This window comes from Hermetia illucens, chromosome 6 (assembly GCF_905115235.1).
Source record: "Hermetia illucens chromosome 6, iHerIll2.2.curated.20191125, whole genome shotgun sequence".
Lineage (NCBI taxonomy): Eukaryota > Metazoa > Arthropoda > Insecta > Diptera > Stratiomyidae > Hermetia > Hermetia illucens.
In genome coordinates this window covers 85705948-85730320 of record NC_051854.1, presented here as the reverse complement: position 1 = coordinate 85730320, position 24373 = coordinate 85705948, and the positions used below count along the sequence as shown (strand labels likewise).

Here is a 24373-nt window from a genome sequence, read left to right as displayed (position 1 = left end):
ACTGTACTATTCCCGGAAATCGCTTATTGAATGGCCTCCCGCCTGTGGCTTTCGCAGGCTTTTGCAAATCTAAAAATATTCTCCAGCGGCAGAGGGGTATCTTCGTCTGAGATCTGAGGAGGCCGGGCAACTTCATATAAAGTGCAAGGCCGTCTCCTCCTCACATTGGCTGCATAAAGGCGAGACCACCGCCTCTATTTTTTCTATGTGGTAGTAGCCTTACTAGGGTTTTCACGTTCCACTTCTTAAGAGACAACAAAAGTGCTGCTCTATCAGGTTCTTTCAAGATTTTCGTTTGTCGTTAGGAGTTCAAATTTCTCCATTCGGCTGCGTGAATTTTTGTAATTTCACCCTTCAAAGTAGACTTGACAGTGCATGGCCGGATGGCAAAAGCTGCCTTTGGCCCCACCATTGTAGATTTGTACCTTTTGAAAGCTATTCTGTCAGCTTCCTCATTACCAGCGATGCTTGAGTGTCCTGGCACCCAAATCAAGAATGTTTCGTTCAGTCGATTAAGTTTCAGTAGAGATTAGATATTGTTGATATTTGTAGTCTAGCCTAGAATTGATAGACCAGTAGCTTCCTCCAAACTACAATTTTTATTTGTCAATGTAGATATATAATATATTTCGGGAGCAATTTACCCCCTTCATCAGTACAAGTAGCTTTGTATTGTAGTTTGGAGGAAGCTACTGGTCTATCAATTTTAAGTTTCAGTAGTAACTGGGGGCGACTCCACACCAACTGGCTTGACATGTTGTTGCTGTTTAGTGATGGTAATGTTGACTGTCAGAATAGAATTGAATAGTGCGACCCCGGAATTTTTGTCGCAAATATTCTTCTGCTGTCAATAAATTAGCACTTGTCTCCACCTCGAATAAGGCCGTTATTTCCCCGAGGAGTCGTGAAAATTCCATGATTGGATTTACCGAGAACATCCCTGCGCTGGATCTGTTTTCTATTCCTGAACCGTCGGTGAAGATTATTAGGCCTGAAATCCCAAAAGGCTCGTGGCCATTTATCGACCATTCTTCTCTTTTGATGATTAAGACAGAGAACATCTCTTCAAAGAAAGATCTGGAAACCGCATGATCAGCAGGTATCAGAGCCACTTGATATTATCCAAGGAATTTCCAGATGACAACCTGGATTACATGCGAAGTTCCTTTTAAGCGGACAAACTTTCAAACTGGAACGTTCTTAAATGCTTGTGCGAAGATCTTTCTGTTTTCGAGCATTATCAGGAGCTATAGCAGAGGAGAGAGACCCCCCTCTCTGTGGGCAGCTCGTAAAACATTCTCCCTCAATTGACTTCTGTCCGACCATCTGATCTTTCTCTGCTGTGAAGAATCCAACTGACTAACAGTGGATCAATCCCATGCTGTCTCGCCGAGTCACAAATCGTGGCAAATGAAGGCCCTTTCTATGTCCATGAATCCACCTAAGGTGTATTCTTTTTCGGAACGCCTTCTTAATTTTTGCCTTGAGATCATGAAGTGTTGTCCCTGTGCATTTGCCATTTTGGTAGCTACGTTCCGTACAATGAAGTATATGTATCCCTTATGAATCGATCTACTAGACCCAGGACATCCATTCCCTCTATTACTAGAGCAAGAATCATACCATCCAACGATTAAATGCTCATTTTAGTCGCTCCAGTGATACTACTTTGCAGCCAGAATCCAGTCTCTCAGTTGAGGGCTGTATGCACCTGTTGGCTTTCATATGAGGTTTTGGAGTCTACTGAGACGTGTATTTCAAGGAAGTGGTTTACCATTTCTTAACTTTTTTCGACGCACCTCCTGCACTGTAAAAGTAGATAACCCAACTGCTGACTATGCTCTTTGACAAGGATCCGCTTCAACTTTGGGATTGCCTCAAGAGAGTTAGTCTCTTTGCAAAAGCGTTTCCATGATGATCGTTTAGTGAATCTTATGCTTCTTCTTTAGAGTTTATTGAGTCTCTTTGCATCGATTCCAGTCAGTGGCTGAATCAGCTCAATTGAGGAACACCAATGTCATTTCCCTCTGTCTGTCATGTCAGTGGTTGAGCCTGATATGGTTTGATACTTTTCACTTTTTGGCAAGAACGGTTGATGTTAGAACTTCCTTAGCACATATGGTGGGCGTTAACATCACATCCCGCTCTTACGTTCTGATGAATGTTCCATTGATAACTTTGCCTACGTCATAGGGGAAATGTGCAGAGCGGCATAGAATCCTTCTCTCCCTGTTGGGTTTTTGTGGTCGCCATCACTTAGGTCGTTAACTAAGACCTGTAGGTCTTTTGAAACTACCATGCAGGAGCGGGGTCTATCACTTCTATTGGTGGATGACAAGTGAGAATGTCGAAAATTAAGTCCCTGACATCTCCACTAACAATCCATTGTTCTTGTATGGCATATAGAAATGTCTTGCAGCCATTGATCCGACGACTGTGCAGTGGTCACTTTAGAATGCAGCAAATTTGTTAGAGAAATTAGGCACCTCATCTGAGCCTCAGATGGAGATGCCGTGGTTCCCTTCAATAGGTTTAGGAGCCAAGTCTTATAACGTGACGGCCCCAAGCTGCACAGTAAAGCTGGAAAATCTGGTTAAGGAGCATCGATAGTAGGGAAAGTTTGCCGCTTACCGGCTCTTTCCCTTGCTTTGTTGTCTAGCAGCATCGCGGTCGCGCGCAGAATCTCCGGGTTTTTGGTGCTTTCGGTCCCTTAGTATCTGAACATTCACCGAAGTGAGTCTTACAACTCAGAGGACTAAGCAATTTGGAGTTAAACAAATAGATGGCAGGATCGCTTTGAGCCAAGCAACTCGCCAGCCTGAATACCATGATCCAATGAGAGAGAACATCAACGGCATACATCTTCCTCTGATATATCTTTTCCCCGTTTTTTTTCGGGAATAGATTGGTGCACTGATCTATTTGGCCATTTGTATTTGACCGGATATTGGCCACACCGTTAACGCTTAAAGCCAATTTAGCTTAAACCACGCTAGAGTCCAATGGAAGGCGGAAAAATGTATCTCGAGGTGTCTCGTGAAAGTACGATGCGTTTTGTGTAAAAAAAAACCTTATTGAAATCGGTTTACTGTCTGTCACACGCATTATTCTCAGAAACGGTGGGAAACCTTTTTATCTAAAGTACTACACTGCGTTAAATGTTTGTACCGGAGGTCTTAAAGCGTAGTAGGCAGCTATGAAAATGTTAGAGTTTACTACTTAATCATCTGTGCTAACATCACAGATTCTACATTATTAGGATTTTTGGTTACAGGGAACGGAAATGAGCTAGCTCAGCGAAGTCAAATACGATTTGCCCTAATTTCGTAACAAGTGGAATTTTCACCTACCGGAAACAGGAACAAAGGGCTTGATCGCCTACTTTGATTCCTCCCCGGTGGTCCACATGATAGCATGCGAGTTTCAATTCTCGTGGGGCTCTCTCGGTTCTGCATCGCTGAGATCAGCGGGGTTCGAGAGGGCGTAAAACCAAGGTCGTCCCATATGACGAGATTCCCAGTTGACCAATTGAGGATCCGCATGTATAAGAGAAAGCTCGTCCAATCTTTGCTTCTTCAAAGCCCCAGGAAATCTATAGATTAGTGAGTTGTGATCAGGGAGAAGGAACTCCAGGTGAACAGCCAACCTTTTCTACGTTGAATGGGGAGTGCTTGGCGGCACAGTAAAAGTGGACTATAAAGTGTGTTTCGGAGCCAGAAACATAAAGATGAAAACGCTCTGGACCGCGAAACCGAATGACCACTTGGATCCAGTCGATGCCGCCAAAGATCGGCTGGAGGAGATGAAAATTGATGGTTCGAAGGGGACTGACGATCCTCTTACGCAAGCAGCAATTTAGATGATTTATGGTGCGGTTGAACTGAAGTGCAGCACAATAAAGGTAGAGACGGATTAGAGGAAAAATTTGGAAGTAGTGGGGGCCGGGAATGTTGGGCCAGGAGAGGAAAGGGACGATAAAGTCACCACAGGCAATGAAGGGAAAAAGGGGGAAAGTTACAGTAAGGACTTCTGAAAGACTGTCGAAGAATTCATCGTACAGATAGAAGGGACTAAGGCAAGGGAACATATAATAAAACGCAACATATAATAAAAGGACCGGCGTTGGGATGGAAAACACGTAAGGTGATACAATCATAGGGACTTAACCACGATCAAGGCACCTCCTGAGCTGGCTCACCTGAAGCTATGCGATCTCTGTTGCAGCGAAAGAGAGAGAACCCCTCGAGGAGTTCAGAACATAAAATCCTATCATCCAACCACGTTTCAGTTATACAGGTGAGATGCTGATTTAATTAAGAACTTTATCAAAAGAAGTAGAATAGGCAATTCCGGTAACGAAAAGTTGCTTAGGCGGTGATGCGACTTGCAACTGAAGGCCACTGTTGTGGAATCATATTTATTTGAAAAAATATTTGACAGTTGAATGTATATTAAATACAGTTGTAGTAAACTTAATTGTTAATTCACACTATGTATTACATTTAATGGTTAGTTCACACTGTTACATTTCTCCTTCCTTCAGTAATTTTACATCTCTTCGACTAGTCTCTTGGGTCGATTTCTTAGCCGTTGGCTTCGCCGTACTGGATGTTCAATTTGTTGTGCTTCGGTGTGTTGTCCTTGTTCACTCATGTTTCCGTTTTCATGCGACGGTATAGCGGGCTGCATAGACTGCTGATGTTCCTGTTCATCATTTGCTGTCGGGCTTGCAGATTGGTAATGGAAACTGTTTCGCTTAAAATCTGAGACATCCCGGAAGTCGATTGATGGTGGTATTACCCTCCGTTCTCGGATATGATCTGCATGTCGTCTTCTTTCTACACCGTCCTTTGTTCGAACACGGTAGGAATATCGATTTGTTCTTTCGACTATGTTGGCTGGTTCCCACATTTTCTCGATGTCTGTCTTTACGAATACTGGTTGTGCTGGTTGGAACTCTCTGTTAGACTGCTCTGCTTGAAGATTTTGTTTTACATGTTTAAAATGCATCTCTCGCCGTACATTAGGCTTCAGATTGTCAAATAAAGTTCGCAGGCGTCGACCTAGCAAAAATTCAGATGGTGCCTTCCCTGTAAAGGAGTGTGGTGTGTTTCGATATGTAAATAGAAACGTGCGCAACGTGATAAACCATCATATTCACTGGCTTTCATGCGCTCCTTGAATGTTCGTAATCGGGCACGATAATTCGTCCTTGCCATATCAAAATACCGTTTTCGTATGATAGTTCCTCCCGTTTGTCGTAGTATGGTTTCAGCTCGTTGTTGATACACTTCGTGTCTGGCCAGTGACGCTCAATTAACTCAATTGCTCGTCGTAATATTAGGTTATGTTTCGTCTGCTTCCTAAGTTCCTGTTCTGTTAGTACAATATCATTAAGCTTCCGTGTTTGAATTACCGCATAAATTTTATGAATCTTCTGCGCTTCCTCCGAAATTGCTTCATGTGCGTTTGGTAAGCGTGATAAGCAATCAGCTAGAATATTGTATTTGCCTTGACGATACTGTATATCGTAATTGTATGCACCTAACATTAGTGCCCATCTCGTCAGACGGTTGTTTACGATTTTTTGCAAATTTCGTTTGTCTCCCAACAGGTGTTGAAGCGGCTTGTGATCCGTAATTAATGTAAACTTTGTCCCACGTAAATATGGATCAAATTTCTTCACGGCGAAAAATATTGCTAATGCCTCCTTGTCAATGGTAGCGTATTTTTGTTCTGCTTCGTTCAATTTTCGTGACGCGTAGGCGATAGGTAACTCGTTGTTAGCCTCGTCCTGATGATATAAAACAGCACCAAGGCCTACATCGGATGCGTCTGTTGCCAAATAAAGCGGTTTTGTGTGATCGTAAGGAGTTAGATGACGGGCGCTAGCTATCATATGTTTAACATTATCAACTTGTTTCTGTTCCTTTATTGACCATCGCCATTGCGACTTTGTACCAGTTAATGCGTGTAGTTCGGAACATGCTCCATGTAAGTTGGGTATGAATTTCTCGTAAAAATTGACCAATCCCAGAAAGGATCGTAACTCCTTCTTGTTAGTGGGTATTGCAGCATTTTTTATTGCTATCAGCTTGTCTTCCACTGGATAGATCCCTTTTCGGTTGAATTGATGGCCCAAATAGTCGATACTGTCTTGAAAAAAGCTACATTTGTTCCTTTCGATACGAAAACCAGCTTCACGCAGATGTTTAAAAACTTCTCTTAATGATCTTAGATGGCTATCTTCATCTGGACCTGTAATGCCTATGTCGCCGAAATAGATTGCAACGTTGGGTATGCCAGGAAGTAGATTTTCCATATAATTTTGAAATGTTCCGGGTGCACTCGATATACCAGGAGTCATACGGTTATACTGAAAATACCCTTTGTGTGTGGATATGATTAGGTATTTTCTTCACTCTGGACTAATCTCGAATTGTAGATAGGCATCGCGTAGATCTAATTTCGTGTACTTCTCACCCTTGGCAAGCTGCTGATGGATGTTTTCGAATGTTGGTACTGGATGTCGTATTGTTACTAGTGCTGGATTCAGTGTAACACGAAAATCACCACAAATACGTATATTTCCGTTTCGTTTAACCACGTTGACAGTGGGTGTTGCCCATTCGATCGGTGTTTCGTTGGGGTCAACAGGTGAGATAATTCCAAGCTGCTGTAACCTTTCAAGTTCGAATTCCACGCTTTTTTGAATTCCGAATCGGACTGGCCTGGCTGGAATATGTATTGGTGTTGTTGTTTCCTTTACGTGAATTTTAACTTGGTAGTTATTTATTTTTCCCAGTCCTTCTTCGAATAGCTGCTTGTTCTCTTCCAATATGTCATTTAACTTCTGATGCAGTGGTTTCGTTGTCGGCTGCACGTGGTTGTTGACACGATCTACGTTGTACACTGGTTCGGGCAGTGGCAAATTGAAGGCTTCATTCCACTCTAAGCCAAATAACATTGGATTCGCGTTGTCCACCACGACTACTTTCAAGGTAAATCGAAATTGTCATAAGCCCGTTGTTTTAGCTTCCCTTTAAGCGTTGGTGATCCGATCTGTTTCCAAAAATCTGTACTTATAATGGAAACTGACGCGCCCGGATCCCAGTCCATCGTACACGTGACACCGTTTATCTTAACGTCAATGTTTCTTTTCTTAGCAATGGCACTCATTACTTTAAAAACTTGCTTACAACTCGAAATAGATGTATCACTATTTTTTACGTTGTAAATACGCTGTTGTTTCTTTTTGTCTCTCGCGATCAATTTAGCTCTGCCTTTTCTTATACAGCACGACCCGTAATGTCCACGTTTGCCACACGCTTCACAATTGTGATTCGCTGCCTTGCAGTTGTCTTTTGAATGTCTTTCACGCGCACCACATCTTAAACATTGTTCTTCCGACAAAATTCGGATCCGCTTACCGATTTTCGCACGACGTTTTACTATCTTTTTCACTTCCGCGCATTCACTTTCTACAATGTCTTTTTCCGCCAACTCTCTTGATAGCGCTATTTTGAAAACTTCCGCGAATGACACTTCGTTTTCTATGCCTTCAATATCATCGAATGTTTTTAGCTCTGGCCACCTTTGTTTCAATTCCACTTCAAGTCGGGGATGGTTGAGACCCGTTGCAAACCGACCACGTAATTGACGTTCTAGCATGTCGCCGTCGTAGCCACAATCGCGACTTATGTCTCTTAGCCTGTTCGCGTAAGATTCGAATGACTCATCTTTTTTCCTCACACAATTCCAAAAGTTCGTTAGAGCTTTGAAGCGCGTGGTTTTTCGTTCAAAAAGCTTCACGAATTTTTCCGCGATTTCCGTGTAAGTCAGGTTTTCAAATTTTTTCTTTGCGTCCGCAAATGCAATTTTTAGTTCACGATAGGTTTCCGGCTTTAGACATGATACGAATAATTCTCTTTTCGAACTTGTATCATCCGCGATTCCCTACATGTGGCACTGGGCTTCAAAATAATCTACGAAAACACTAGCCGTTGTAACGCCATCATATTTCTCACATTTAAAGTTTTTTAGGATGTTTTGTTTTTTTACCTCTGTAGAGATGTTTTCTCTACCAACCGTCACAGTAGCGAAATTTTCAAGAATTTTTAGGATGGCGGTTTGTTGCTCCGCCTGCACACGTAAAAATTCGGCAAACTGTGTGGCGTCCATATTTAACTCGCGCTCGGAAAAACGAAAAACACGACCGTCCTCGTCGCCAGTATGTTGTGGAATCATATTTATTTGAAAAAATATTTGACAGTTGAATGTATATTAAATACAGTTGTAGTAAACTGAATTGTTAATTCACACTATGTATTACATTTAATGGTTAGTTCACACTGTTACAGCTACCCCAGTGCGTAGGAGAGGGGCTCAGAATGAAGTCGGTTAATATCTGGTGCACTACTCCGGAAGACATTGATAATCCGGTGGAAAGATAGCGCGCTGAAGATGGGTTAGCTGCTACTGGAAGAACTATGGAGCTAACAAGTACTCCCTTCGGCAGGTGAATAGTAGCCTCCCCTGATGAAGCACGGCGGGCGAATTTTGGGCTGGAGGTTTCGTCGGGAAGGTCGAAGTTATCGGAGCCGCATCAAAACAGTGCGAAGCAATTGGAGTAGGTGGGTTACGTTCACGGGTGGACTTAGGTATAGCACCCATATTTTGGCCAACTTTTTCGAATATGCTAGCCGAAGTTCGTAGTGGGGATGATCCAATGGCGGTGATATATTGACGCTAGATAAAGCGCCGGATAGCGGAAGTAAGCCCGAGGATGCACCTGGTGGCTACAGATTGTAGTTGGCCGTTCCAAAATACACTATCCACACGCTTCCAGAATTAACACAGTTCAAAAAAAGCAAGAAAAGAAGAAAAATCGGAGCTAGCGAGAATCGACCACATTTAGGTAATCGAAAATACTTTCTCTTTCCAACAACGAAAAGCTTGAATTCCGATTAGTATCGATTATGTGAAAATCGTCAGCAAGGGATTAACAGATTACACGATACTTTGGATTCAGAATAGTTCTCGGTGAGTTCTCGCTAGGAGTGTCAAAAGCGAATAAGTCAAGAATCAAATCTTGACCCCCTCACTCACGAACCTAATTGAAATTGCAGAGTTTATATTTTTTATTTAAAAAAAGAAAAAGTGCATGTCTGATGGGAGCGAACCAGGAGCTAGCTCGTGACAACCCAAAAGGTACGGAATCACGGTCAGTCACAGTGCCAAGGACTTCACCTTAGTAGATCAAGGCATTCGCATAATGGATTCGATTGGAATCGAGGTGCTCAAACAGTTCCCCCACATTCCGGAGCCTGATTTGGCAAGAGCGTGTCGACGGAATACTTCAGTATTTGTGAGCAGGTCAATTCCGCAATCTTTTCAGGTTTTTGGGATAGCTTTTCCCTGGTATTTTACTACCGTCAAACTCATTTGTCATTATATTTTCTAATTCTTTAGTCTTTGCCCCAGTCAGTAGGGGAGTTGGCTCGTCTAGATCAGATTCGCAATATATCTAGGTCGGCTGACATTTAAATTTTTCGTATCGACTTGGATGTTCAGGCCAGTCTTAGCTAGTGAGTTTTCATCAGTACGAATTGCATGAACATCTCATTGAAGACGTTCCTCCCTCGAAGTTCTTCTACTATGAATGCAACACTATCATATGCTTCTGTTTTACCGCGAGGCGGCGTTCAATGTCTTTGGCCAGCCAATACTCGGAAGCATAGAGGATGACACGGTGAACGACATTGAGCTGGATTTTGGATTTGAGACATTCACTGATGGTTCTGCCTTCTCAGGGAATTTCACGGTCTTTTCATTCATAAGTCTGTTATTTCGACGAAAGTCAATACAAAAAAGTCACGTTTGAGAAGAAGAACGATTAAAGGTTGTATTATATCGAACCATATGACATGTTCAGATCGACATTCTTGAGGGGAGTATTTCCTCGCAGTCATCCATTGTCTTGATGTTAGTATTCAACTGAATAGTGAAAGGACTTATTATTTCACACGCTTTAACGGGAATTCAGGGGGAAAAGGGAAAAAACTATCGTGTGATTCCTAATGTGTCCTCTATGTGCACAGCAATTAAGTTCACCAGAATCCTGTTGTATCCCGCAAAGTCAACTCGACTCTTCCTATCAGCCCTGCCCATCAACACTGGGCTTATATCGACTAATGGCTCAGGACTATATCTTCCTTATCCAGGAACATTTCATCAAGCTCTTAGTGCTTGGCACGTAGCGTGTACGAGTCATACGACCGCTCGTATGTCTCCTGTCATTCCTTTGGTAAATATTCGAAATTATTTACGCTCAACTGCTTCACGCAATAATAGGATGATAACATCTGCAACTACTTAAGGACAAAACATTACTTACCACTGAATTTCGTATGCCTGTTATTTGACTGAGGCCGAACCGGGGGCTAATTAAAAGCACTCGCTCCACACCATCCCTTTGATTCGTGCTGAAACACTTGGCTCCATAGCTGGGGAGGCCTGATATGATGTCGAGGTAGTGGATTTTTGCCTGCGAATTATTGATTAATTTGATTACTTATATGAAAGCGTGAATACTTTTATGTGAGCATGTTGGTCCACAAAGGACCCTATGTGAGGATGTGTCAGAGATTTATAAATTTGAGGAAACAGCCCGTTGGGAATGTACACCATTTGGCTTTCTGTGATTTTCGGGATGAATAAAAAGTTGGCTCTTTCATTTTGACGTCCTTGTGGAAAGTATCCGACATTGAGAAGGTGCTTATCCAACATGGACAGAGCAAGGGAAGGTTTCACATGTATGGTATGTATGCACATGTTTCAGTGTTAAAGTTTGATTTGCGGTGAGTGGCGCTTTTCGTAGTTTAATTGAGTTTATGTATTCAATTTGTAATTTAGGCGACAGCTTGGGGGTAAACTTTACTCTTGCGGCTATCATTGAAAGCGATTCGGTTTTACGCACAAATGAATAATCAAAAGTCCTAATTTGGACGATATCTTTCTATATATATGCGAAATCGGTAGGTTTTGATGTGTATGATCAATAAACTATGGATAAAAGTTTCCGTTTTCTCTATGGGTTTTATACTTGGTAGGAAATTGTTCAGGAAATGAGATGGTTCTCTTTGACATCTTCCCTTGCTAAGTAAGTTCCTAGTAGTAGCCTTGATTCAATAAGCGATTACATGATCTCTACTTGATTTATCTGAAATACGGTTATGAGCTGCATTTTACACTGCATAGTTGTGGGATTATTCTTAAGCTTAGGTATCAGTTTGTGCCAGTTCACGGTTGCTAATACTCCTTCATACCCAAAAGTATTATAGTTAGTTTAGTTTACTGGGAGAGCCGCAGCTCCGAGCACTCAGGCTAATGTTAGGCCCATTGCACTATACCCGTAAATCGCCTATTCAATGACTTCCCGCCTATGGCGTTCACAGTCTTTAGCGAATCTGAGAACATTCTCCAGATGCAGAGAGTGTGCAGATTCTTCATTGAAGAAAACCTTACCAAGGTGTCTTGGTCTGAGATTTGAGGAGGCCGGGCAGCTGCATAAAAAGTGCAGCGCCGTCTCCTCCTCCTCCTCACATTGGCCGCACAGAGCCGAAACCATACCCTAATCTTTTCCATGTGGTAGTTTAAGGAGCAGTGTCCCTTTAAAAGCCTTACTAGGATTTTCATGCCCCACTTCTTAAGGGACAACAAAAATGTCGCTCTGGTGACTCTAGGCTATTTCACAAGGATATTCTTCAAATTTCTCCACTCGGCTGCGTGAATCCTTGCAATTTCACCCTTTAGGGTAGACTTGACAGTGGATGGCCGGATTCCAAGAAGTGGTTCTGGCCTCACCATTGTGGATCCAGACCCTCGCCGAGCCAGTCTGTCAGCTTCCTCATTAGCAGCGATTTAAGAGTGCCCCGGCACCCACATCAGGAATGCTTCGTTCAGTCGGCCAAGTTTCAGCGTCACCTGATGACACCTCCACACTAACCGGCTTGATATGTTGCTGCTGTTTAGTGCTGATAATGCCGCCCTACTGTCGGAACAGATTTGAATGGTGCGACCCCTCCATTTTTGTCGGGCCAGTTCCATAATCGGATTCCCCGAGAACACCCCTGCGCCCGATCCGCCCTCCATGACTGACCCGTCGGTGAAAATTATTAAGTCTATAAGACTCATAGCAATTTATCGACCACTCTTCTCTTTCGGTGATTACGACAGTGTATGTCTCAAAGACGAATCTGGAATCTGGTCGGCATCAGAGCTACCGGATGTTTGTCAAGGAATTTCCGGATAGACTCATGACCGTGTGATTGGCCGCCTTTCCACGTTCCAATGGTATCGGGTCTATATGCGTCAATGGCTGCTTCCTGTTTCACCTCCAAGTGAATGGGGGTAGATTTAGGATAGCTTCAAGTGCCGCAGTCGGCGTAGTACCCATTGCTCCAGTAATATTTAGGCAACCAAGCCTCTGAATCTGCGTCGCGGACTTCGGTAACATACCGTGGTGGTAGCATTGCTATGGCTTGGAAATATTTCTGTTGGGGGTGTCATGCTCGTGTCTGCAATCGTGTTGCTTGTTCCCCACATTCTCGTTGTCACTGCTTTTCTGTTTACCTTGAACCCGGAAATTTTTCTTTGAGCTGTCAAAACTTAGCATGCATACCGCAAAGTTTATCCTGTTGAAAAGCAAGAAAACTTGCAGAAGTATTGTAGGCATTCTGGCAGGCCATAATTCACTAGCTGGACATATGTTCAGAATAAGAATTATATAAGATTATACGTGTCCCTCCTATAATAAGGAAGCGGAATTCACCCAGCATTTTCTATGTGAATGTGCCCCCGTCTTTGATGCTAATTTGCTCCAGTTGCAACTGGCAGCATCACGTCCACTAACCCAAAGCCTGCGATACATAAACGAATCCAAAATATTTTACCACGGTCTGAGTGCTCAGAAATGCTCGAAATGCCTCACCATAGGGTCAAAGCCCTTATTTTACAGAACTATTATTTTGCCAGTCCCCATGTATTCCTCGGAGACTTGGGTTCTTAGCACAAAAAACTGCGAACTCTTGGCCGCGTTTCAGAGAAGAATCCTCTGAAGAATTTTTGGCTCCCTACATGAGGATAGAAGATTCCGTAGCCTACATAACGATGAAATCTATGAACGATACCATGACCCTCGTGGATAAAATCCGGCTCAACAGGTTGCCGTGGGCGGGTCCCTTAATTCGTATGGATGAGGATGATCCAGCCCGGAAAGTTTATACGGGCAATATCTATGGTAGAAAAAGAAGACGAGGCAGACCCTGCCTGAGATGGAGCGATGGCGAAGGTTAGGACGCCAGAATATCGAATTGGTGCACCTCGGCGCAAAACCAAGTTGTCTGAAGTTTCTTATTAAGGCAGGCCTAGGCCGATTACCGGTTGTTCCGCCGTTGATGATGATGATATCATCGTTGTTAGCACATTCCAGAACAAAATTATAAACAGCCAGAACATCGGTGAGTTGGAGGTCCCGCCAACTGAAGACGACGCACAAATACTGCCACCACCAAGTATAGGACAAACAGTCCGTGCAATTCATAGGCTAAAAAATTACAGCCGAATTGGTTGAATATGGAGGCGACCTGTTACACCAAGTGGTTCATCAACTTGTGCTCAAGGTATGGGACAGCGAATCAATGCCTGACGATTGGCAACGGGGTATTATCTGTCTCATACATAAAAAGGGAAATATTACACAGTGCAGCAATTATAGAGGTATCACGTTGCTGAGTACCATCTATAAGATATTCTCCTCTATCTTCCTAGGCCGGATAGCCTCATACGTCCAGAACATCATTGGCCCACACCAAAGAGACTTCACTCCAGGCAAATCAGCAACAGATCAGATTTTCTCTCTGCGGCAAGCGATGGAAAAAATGTTGGAATATGGACAACAGTTGCACCATCTGTTCATCGACTTTAAAGCCGCCTATGATAGCATAGCCAGGGTAAAACTGTACACGGCCATGAGAGAATTCGGTATCCCGACGAAATTAATAAGACTGACTAGGCTGACCCTGACCAATGTGCGAGGCCAGATAAAAGCAGCAGGATCACTCTCAATACCATTCAACATCAACAACGGTCTACGTCAAGGGGATGCCCTATCATGCGTCCTCTTTAACCTGGCCCTCGAGAAAGTTATCCGTGATGCTGATGTAAATGCAAGGGGTACGATCCTCCTTAAGTCCACCCAACTACTGGCCTATACTGACGATATCGACATCATGGGAAGAACGACCCGAGACGTACAAACTGGCTTCATCCAGATCGAGCAGGCGGCAATTAGCGCGATTTTGGGCTGCACATCAATGAAGCCAAGACAAGGTATATGGTGGAACCGTTAGCACCAAAAACCAACCAACCAACAACATTAAACCGCACTGGTCTAACGGGAAGAATAAAGATAGGAGAATACATAACAGCTACGATGGTGAAATCCGCGCACGGTTGTTGTCAGCTAACAGAGCCTATTTCAGCTTACAAAAACTGTTCCTCTCGAAACGTCTCACCATAGGGTCAAATCACTTACTGTACAAGCCTACAAAACGACGAAATCTATGAACGATACCATGACGGTCAAGTTGTAGATAAAATCCGGCTCAATAGGTTACGGTGGGCGGGTTACTTCATCCGTATGGATGAGGATGATCCAGCCCGGAAAGTCTATAAGAGCAATATCTATGGTAGAAAAAGAAGACGAGGCAGACCCTGCCTAAGATGGAATGATGGCGTAGGTCAGGACGCCAGACAGCTTTTAGGGATATCGGATTGGTGGACCTCGGCGCAAAACCTGGATGCCTGGAGTTCCTTATTAAGGCAGGCCTAGACCGGATACCGGTTGTTGCGCCGTTGATGATGATGAATTATAAACAGTTGGCGAAAACAAAGGTTGTAGCCAAAAAAATCATCGCTTCTTATGCATGGTACCCTTTTCTGAGGAATAAAAAAAGTTCGAAATTTAGAGGTTGCTAGCCTGTTGTGTTCTTTTGGTCGCCTTTTACGATAAGCAAGAAGTACTTTGACTGAATTCCTACTACCCAACTCACAGGGGAATCACCACGTCAGTGGGACATCAACTTCCTGGCTTAATAGTAAATACTGTTACCTACATCCTGAGATGCTTAAGCGTTACACGGCCATTCAGAGAGTCATGTTCCTCGATTTTCAAGCGGGCTTGGGGCCGTCTGGCAAAACGGTCATTCAGAGGGTCATCTTCCTCGATTTGCAAACGAGCCTGGGACCGTCTGGCAAAACCCCTCTATCTCTTAGGTAGCACGCCGATGAGAGAAGGAGCTAGACGTACATATATCTCATGTGGTTTCAGGATGCCTTGAAATTATGCTAATAGTGCCAAACATTCAGTTGCATTTACGTTTGCTCCTCCATTTAGGTGCGGTCATTCAAATTTCTTGTTAGTTTCTGTCAATAGGTTTGTAGCTGCCTTTGGTGGAGATCCAATAGCGAATTATTCGTGTTATCCAGACTGGCTGCTTTGTATATCCCCACTTAGCAGTTTTGGTTCCATCTACGTTTTCTTTTGCATTTTGGATTGAAGGAGTCAAAAGGATATATATCACTGAAGTACATTGAACTTTTCCTGGTTTAGATAGCCCTAGCCAAACATCAAACTGATACTCACCTGTAGTTGCGTAAGCATTTTAGTCGAAGACCCCGTCATTTGAGAGTTCAATTTCAGGAAGTGTGCAATTAACCGTCTAAGTTCCTTACGCTTCATCCCTTCAATCAGGGATGACGGCACAAAACGTTCAAGTCCGAATTCCCGCCTGAAAACAGAACAAATAAAAGTGAAGATTGAGAGATTTTTTCTCGAGAATGAATACGTGGGGAGTGCGGCTGACACGTCGAAAGGTTAATGGATGACTGTCTGGATCAGATTTCAATCTGTCGGGAGCAAGGACAAGGACGAGGACGAGGACGAGAGACTGAACAAAACAATAGGTGGTAATGTACTTACTCGACAACTTTAACCGTCAGTTTAGCAGGCGACACATTATTGGCGAGAGCGTGTTGATGAATGTGTAGTGCAGCGAGCCTAAGGGCCACATCAGGCTGGAGTTCAGGTGCGAAGCGCTCTTGGGTGACATCGTTACAGCATTGCATGTACAAGTAATCTAAGGAGTTGAGGTCCCTTTGAGCGAGTTCTGCTGCAGACACAGGAACAAAGGTTACTCGAAAAAGGCAACGAAGTTTATGAGCACCAGGACGAGCTGCTATCTGTAATGAGACGCGACATCAAAGTGTAAGTCTTTCATCGAGTCAAACTCTTTTGTTCGGTATCCTTTAATAATTGGAGTGTGGAAATTTGAAATGTTGTATTCAGGAATGATAATACTCACGTCACAATCACCACACAATAGCCCAACCCCGCATTATCCGGAAACTGGAATCATTAATGGAACAAATTAGGAGTATAGCGAACGCATTAGTTACCGTCGAGTGATACGTTCCAGGACTGGGTCGATTCTGTGTGACTCCACATGATGTGCGAAACCACAAAACGTGCTGCTAATTGGCAAAGCAAACTAATTTTCGAAAATCCCATTTCGTGGGATAACGTGAACGAAAGTAAACAATCGTATCGACCGGCAACGTGTTCCTCCCGAGTAGGAAGCGATTCACATGGAAGCCGTCCCCACATATGGAATCCCCGGTTCGGAGATACATACGTGTATCTTCATCCTCGCTTTCAAAACAAAATTCAATTTATATTTATTATACACAAGACTCTTGTAGAGATAAACTTTCTATTTCAGAAAGTCATAAACACCACGTCGCAATATTGTGAGGGATGGTCTCATTTAGAGGAAATTGCTTTTGCCTCCTCTGCGGGTAGGATCCAGGCTGGAGGTTCGACTTCGCCTGTATAGTTCCATTGCCGAACCCCCAGCCTGGCCAATGTGTACTAAGCACATTAGATACACCGACGAACATCCTCATAAGCACCTCAAAGGCGATGGCAATTGCGACAACAACAAAGAGGGCACTTACGTAACGTAACAAGTTTAAGATTTGGGGCCGGGATTAGGATCTTAAGGAAGAGCACGTGCAAACACGGCCAATTGTTGTCATTAGAAACAGCAATTTTAAAAGCTCCTTTATCGAGTTTCGTGCGCTAACATCGTACTGTATCCAAGGGGCCTTAATTACTCATAGGCGATATTGGACAAGGCGAGGTTGAGGCCCTTTTGTGGACTTACGGTAGAGTAACCTGTCTAAGTCCGTCGTGAGTTTTCAAAAATTTGGTTCTATTGTAAACGTGGAGGATACTCACCCTTGCAAGCGTTTCATCCGCATCTAATAAAGTCAATTTGTTTCTTTTTAGACTCTTCACGTGTTCGAGGACCAGACTAAAATGTTCGACAGCACTTATGCAAAGTTTATCACGTAGCGAGGAAACGACGTCCTGAAACGAGCAAGAAGAATATATTAAACGACCCCTCCTCCGAGCAGACTGAGTGCCTGATGTGTGTATTTGTTCAATATGAGTGGATGTTTTCATAAGTTGCAAAATGCCGGAGCTCATCTGGCATACAAATTCGTATCTCGATAAAGTTTTGAATTTTTCATAGCAACAGCGGAACTTATTGCCAACAACTAAATGAGGAGCAACAATCTACAATGAACGATACAGTTGCCGGCGAGGAAGGGAAAGTAAACAAAGTTGCAACTGAATTGTGTATGCAAATGAACATTGATTAATTATAACAAGAATATTACTCAAGAGGTGAAGCAGATGGACCCACGCTCCTCTGAAAAGGGTAGAGGGTATAAGAGGCAGAGCCTGGACCAGGTTCAGTCATGCACCGCAGAGTGGGAACGGAAGTAGACACAAAGGGCCAGGTATGCAGTTGGTTGTTCTCTACTGGCTCAGGTAACATACTAGGATAGGATAGTATCTTGGCAAGGTCTGTAGTTTAAATAGGAGTTACCATCTAGCTGGCACTATTAGCCAGAAAAGTTGAGGTAGTTGGAGCGAGAAGAAATCCGCGGGTATCAGTTATTGTTCCGCGATGTTGTTATTCTTTCAGAAAGATAATTGCTGGGAAATCTAATAGTTCTCTTGGAAAAAGTAAGGTCCTTGGGGGTATATGAGATTTCCGGAGTTCTCAGATAAAAGGATGAAGTTCGTCCTGAGTACGAAATGCATGTAAAATGCAGAAATTCGGCAAGTGAAGGGGTGACTGCTCTGACGTAAATAGGAAACAAGTCGAAAACTGGAGGTTCGGTGCTTCAGGTATGAATTTTTATGGAAGAATATTTGGCTACACGTTAAATATATTCGATATTCAAATCGATGTGCTGCTGACATTTTACCTCGTGGGGAGTAGCAATTTGACTCGAAAGAAACAACTTCGACCTACTATAACTTTGCTAATAATAGTGGGATTTCCACTAAACTTTCTAGTATGATGATTCCTCTTTAAGGCTACTACAAAATGTTACGGATTTAGGATGAACTTAAAGAGAGTTCACAGCAAAATTTTCAACATATAATAGTACACTATTATTAATTTTATTTGAGCATCGAGCACCGCTGTCATCTGGGTTCGGGACGACGTTTGACTTCGTGTTCTTGCCGAAGGCCAGGGGAACTGCTTTGTCTGGATCCGGATAGCTGAGTGGTTAGAGCACAAAGCTATCGTACGGAAGGTCGCGATTCAAATCTCACTGGTGGCAGTGGAATTTGTATCGTGATTTGCCGTCGGATACCCGTCGACTCAGCAGTCAAATCAGGGTAATAATCTCGGTCGAGCGCAATACTGACTACATTGTCTCCTACAGGCTATTCTGTAGTGTACCGTTGCAGTCTTGAATGAAGTGCTCTAACACACTTCAAGGCCCTGATCCAATATGGATTGTTACGTCAACGATTATTATTATTATTAACTGACGCCGAACGAGACGATGCCGGGCTTTCGGGGCCGGCATGATGCTTTGGAGGGCGCTGTCTCGAGCACGGAGGGACGAATCCTGGTACGCGGTGATTTGAATGCCAGAGCTTTTAAATGGGGCATGCCTCAGTCAGACTCTAGAGGGAAACGGATTCTGGAAGTGGCGGCTAGAACCGGACTCGTAGTTTTAAACATCGGATCCACGCCAACATTTCGGCGCCCATGTTGTGAAGGAAGCATTCCTGACATCACTTTTGCGTCGGAATCTCTGGCATCATTGGTGGACGAGTGGCGAGTCCTAGAATACTTCTCGGCAAGTGATCACTAGTACATCGCATTCGAAGTGGTTGACGGTACTTGCAGGCGAGCACCAACGCGACGCTCCCCGACTGTGGAATGTCGCGAGGGTGAACATCGGGAAGTTTGCCGAAGTAATTGGAACAGGCACAGCCGCGCTGGAGAGCGCTCCGGGGGGTGGTAGTGTTGCAGCTGACACCGTCGTAAATTCAGTGATGAACCTGATAACGACGGCGTGTGAGGCTTCCATGCCCCGGAGGGGCGCCAGGCGCGACAAGCTTTCTATGTGCTGGTGGACGGCAGAAATTGCGGACCTACGGAGGGAGTGTCATAAGCTCTGCCGTTTGGCACAACGTTTGCACGCCAACGAGAAGGCATGTGCCATAAGGGCACAGTATAGATCAAAGGCAAGCAAAAAAGGGACTCCGCAGCGCTATAAATGAAAGCAAAGCTCGCGGCTGGCAGAACCTTGCTAACGAGGTGAATGAGGACCCGTGAATGAAAGAGCTCGAAGAAGCGGTTCTCACTATGAAAAACAAGAAGGCGCCAGGTCCTGATGGCATTCCGGCGGAAGTTTACAAACTGATGTTCCGCCAACGGCCAGAATTGCTGCTTGAAATGTTCAACGCTTGCTTGAAGGGGGGCATTTTTCCTTTTACGCTGGAAAGTGGTGCTCAGAGGTGGCGGTGAGGAAGACGAGGCGGCAACCCTGTTGGCCAAACCAAAGCCAAGGAGAGCTGAGGAGAACCTCCATAGTGGTGGCACTCGGAGACGCTGTACTCACTTTGGTTTGTCGGCCGTGATGCAGTAGGCGAATGCTCCAAAGGCCTAATTAGGGCGATCAGACCCGAGTCTGCACGGGAACTCATTTGAAGTGGCAAATTGGTCACGAAACCTTACCAGGGGTATACTGGTAGCATGGGAACCGGGATAGCCCCGGGACTCACATACTTCACGAGAGTTCCTGTTGTATGTGCGTTCAGCTCGGTTGTTTGCGGTTGGCCCCCTAGTGGGAGCTTCATGGGGGTTGTGGTTGCGTTCAAGCGAAGAGAGACCTTCGAGTCAGAGTGGTGTTGCGTTTCAACACGGGTGCCGTACTCCTTAGTTCGGTAGAGATTTAGGTAATTCTTGCATCCACCAGTATGAATGCTAAGCCATGCACTTGGTATAGACTGGTACCGTTGTTGCTTGTCTCAGCGGGGCTCTGATTGTGGTTACAAAATCAATCCGTGTCTGAAGAGGACCGTAGGATTAAGTCTCACGACAGGTACCTACGTTAAACACCATGGACTTAACTTGTCGCTGGAAAGTGGCCAGACTCGCGTTGATCAGTAAGGGTAAAGGAGACCCGGGGCTCCCGTCCGCATACCGACCGCTGTGTATGCTTGACACGGCCGGGAAAGTGCTCGAGAGGAGTAGACTCGTTGAAGCGATCCGCGCTGCCGGGGACTGATCAGCAAGGTAGTTCGGGTTCAGAACAGCGAGATCTACAGTGGATGCCGTTATAGAGGTGGTAGATGCGGTTCATCGAGCCGAGGCACACAGCCGCCGATTTCGTTGGATAGTGCTCCTTATAACGCTTGATGTGAGAAAAGATCTCTTGCGGATATTAAGGGATTATCTAAAAGACCGCTCCTTGCTCTATGACACGCTAGAGGGCCAAAGGAGGATGGAAATCACGCCGGGAGTAGCACAGGGATCCATCCTAGGGCCGGACCTCTGCAAGGCTTCTTACGATAGTCTGCTGAGACTCGATATGCCCGAAGAATCGCGCCTAGTCGGTTATGCAGACGACGTTGCGGCACTTGTTGCCGGACACACTGTTGAACAGACGCAAAGCAGACTTGGCATATTGATGCGACGAGTAAGCGGATGGATGACTGCTCACGGTTTTAGCCTTGTGCTGGGAAAAAACCGAAGTAGCCATTTTGACCAGAAGGAGAATCAGACTTTGAGGAAAAAGCGACTAAAACATCATCCAAATATACGAAACAGAAGTCGAGGTTTCGCAGGACCGAGTGAATGAACCTTTGAAAGGTTTGCACCGCACTGCACAACTCGAACGTCATCCGTGTGAACTCGAAGTGTCCAAAGGGTGTACATATTGTCGCCTTTAGAATGTCTTCTGGAGCTACAGGGATTTAGTGATACGCCTTGGTTCAGTGGCTTGCAGTGGCGGCTTTTTATTTCTTGAGGTTGTGGTTCCTTGCGGCGACGTCGTCGAAGTCGACTTGCTGTGAAATTATATGATCCCGACGACCGGACAGTTGCTCCTAGTTCATGTTCTCATCGCCGCTGACGACACACAAGATTTGAAGCACAAATTGGGTGAAAATATCCAAATATCACCCGGAAGATAGTAGACTTCTGCAAAAATTGCAGACACACCAGCGTGCAAGGCCGTTAGGTAGGGCCACGAGTTCGAGGAAGGGGCAACGAAAATGTCGAGCCGTGGTCGCAGCTTTTCTTTGCTCCAATCGGGCGAGTTCTTCTGGGTCACCAATTTCGAGGGAATCTTGAGCTTTCCGTCAAACCGTTTCCGCAGGAGTACAGCTTGGTAGCGATAAATATGCGCCACATTTTCATTAAGGAAGAACTCCCAGCGGTCATCACGTGAAGGTTGAAATAGGATTTGGTAGTAGAGCTGTTGGTGTTGGTTCTGTAGGCGTTTGCCAGGTTTCATGCTGTATCGTGGGTACCAATTCACGTTTCGTTCTCAGACCTATACTATCCTTTGACCGCGCGATGAAAATTGGAGCGTTCATTTATTACTTAGTTTCCATGTACGCGGATAAAGTTTAGGAATTTTCAGGTGGGAAATTGGCATTGCTGAAAATCTGTCTTCTAGACGAGCAGTTCGAAAGTTCGAGACTTTATGTACTCCCATACAGCGACCATGAAGTGTTGGTCTTCTAACCAGAATCGATGTCATTGTATTCTTTTTAGCAAGGGATTTCCAAGTGGTTTGGGGACGTGGCGTTACGAGTAGATTGTAGTGAATTGGCCACAAAGGCAGTCCTGAAATTGAACCCCGAGCGAGTTGGCTCGAGGTCGCAGTCATCACATAACAGAACCATCTTAGTTATTAATTCTCGACATATCTTCTCTAAAATTAGATGCAAATTCGCATAAACGCCAAAGCCTCTTCTTTCAAATCCACTCAGGTTACTAATCTAATCTTGTAAATTTGCAAAAATCTCCAACTGGAGCGTTGAGAACATGCTTGAGAAAGATAAAATACGTTATTCATGAAAACGCCTCTTACCTGTACTTTCGTCGTGGCGTCGTACTTAAAGGATTTCGTCTGACCATTTTCCAGGAACACTTTCAGTACATTAGCCATTGGCGGAACACACAAATCACCAAGCGAGAATGCTGATGGCTGTAAAACACAAACAAACATAAAGTTGTAAAGCGGATTTATCGCGAATTACATGCTGTGATTTGCATAAGACCTTTCCAGACAAATCAAACTATTAAATTGCAGACAGCTTTTACGGCTTTCCGCCATTTAAGCGGGACGAATTTATTTTTATTAGCGTGCATTCAGATTACGGGGGACGAGCCGGGATACATTGGGGGTGGTGGTTGTAATTATAAGTGGGATCAGGGGCTATTTACGTGTGTGCAGTATGCACTTGACAAGCAAATGCAGAATTGAATATCATGAAATGTTGCATGATGCCAACCAATTTTCCGCCTTGATAAAAAGCTAAACCACATGGAGCATTGTTAACTGTGCGGTACCAAAGGGTTGATTGTTTAAAATAATTTACCAGCTCAGCTCTGAAAATATAAAATTTTGGGTTTTTTTCCGCTCAGAGATATATTCAAAGCAAAGTTATGTTATCGTAATGAAGCCGGGGGGTATGACCAATTGTGGAAAATACGTCTATGGTAGAGATATTTTGTTCGTATTGTGTTCGCATCTAGTGCAAGCGTAATGACTGGTACACTAGATACGATTGCGGAAAGAATACGTTACTCACGCTTTTGGTTTACGATGGCGGCAAGTCCCCAAAAAAAAGCTCTTCAGAAAGTGAAAAGCCAAGTAACTTATCCACTTCCCCCTCGGTCACCATCTTGTCGTGGTGGGGGAGCCTGTAGTAGTTTACGACTACACTAAGGGTGTCCAAACATGAATATGAAAACAAGGGATTCAAACTCCCCAAGTGGTAAGAAGTCACAGACTTCGAATCCACCCGCGACCATGAGCAATCATGTCGCGACCGAGGCGCGGATTTTGGAGGCCTTACCACATTTATGCTCCTGTGGGTAAATTTGTAGAAGGCATACTTTCTGCCTCAATGGAATTAGTGCCTGCCGCAAAGTTAGCCAGAAAGGAAAGTATAGAAATCCTTAACTTGGGAGAAACTGGAAATCCTACTATGGCCGGCCCACCCGCGGTACTATAGCCCAAATCTACTCGCAAACGAAAGAGCAAGGCTCGGCATAAGGGAACTTCTGCTACTAAGGAGGGCGACTACAGGCTGAATCTTGTCTGTCAGAACCTTCTGCTCCACCTTTACCGGGAGAAGCACAAGAAAGGTAAGTTAATGACGAGGAGGCTACTGGTTTAACGCTGGTATGCGGAAATAGACCCAAGCCATTTTCCCATTTTCGGCGGAAGGTGAGGATAAACTGGTAACCCCGCTGAAATCCACAGTGGATGCACCAGACTCTTCTGTCAGCGGTAATGCGCGCAAGAAGCGTAAGACCAACACATCTTTGGTGGCCAACGCTTTATTGTGATCCGCACCAGGACCTACGAACTGCGCGACCGGTGTGCCGGGAGGTGATCAAATCAGCGAGAGAGATCTCAGTGAAACCGGTCCCTCCCATAGGAATACGGACACGACGGCGGGAAGGAAGAAGACATATGAGGAAGCTGCAGCCAAAGTTCTGACTGCTACCGGACAATTTAACATTTGACAATCGTTTTCCCGATGGGCGCGCTAGTGCACTGATGTGTTGCCTTTAAGTGGCTCCAGCAGGTAATGCCCGGCTTTGAGTTTTGGCGGTCGTCTCAAGTTTATTATTGTGAACACTGAGCTGCGCAGGATAGAACATGTTGGATGTTCGTTACCGGGTCCTCG

General features: G+C 44.5%; 1 protein-coding gene across 4 annotated transcripts in view; it reads right to left on the bottom strand.

Moving 5' to 3' along the window:
- LOC119658881 overlaps nt 1-24373 on the bottom strand; it is a 228289-nt gene that overhangs the window by 9428 nt on the left and 194488 nt on the right. For all 4 annotated transcript variants that reach the window (XM_038066654.1, XM_038066653.1, XM_038066656.1 and 1 more), the window contains 5 exons: nt 22543-22659; nt 17360-17491; nt 16043-16302; nt 15707-15851; nt 10397-10546 (listed from right to left, as the gene is read on the bottom strand). In XM_038066654.1, coding sequence (XP_037922582.1) covers nt 10397-10546; nt 15707-15851; nt 16043-16302; nt 17360-17491; nt 22543-22659 — 804 coding nt within the window. The remainder of the gene's footprint in view (nt 1-10396; nt 10547-15706; nt 15852-16042; nt 16303-17359; nt 17492-22542; nt 22660-24373) is intronic.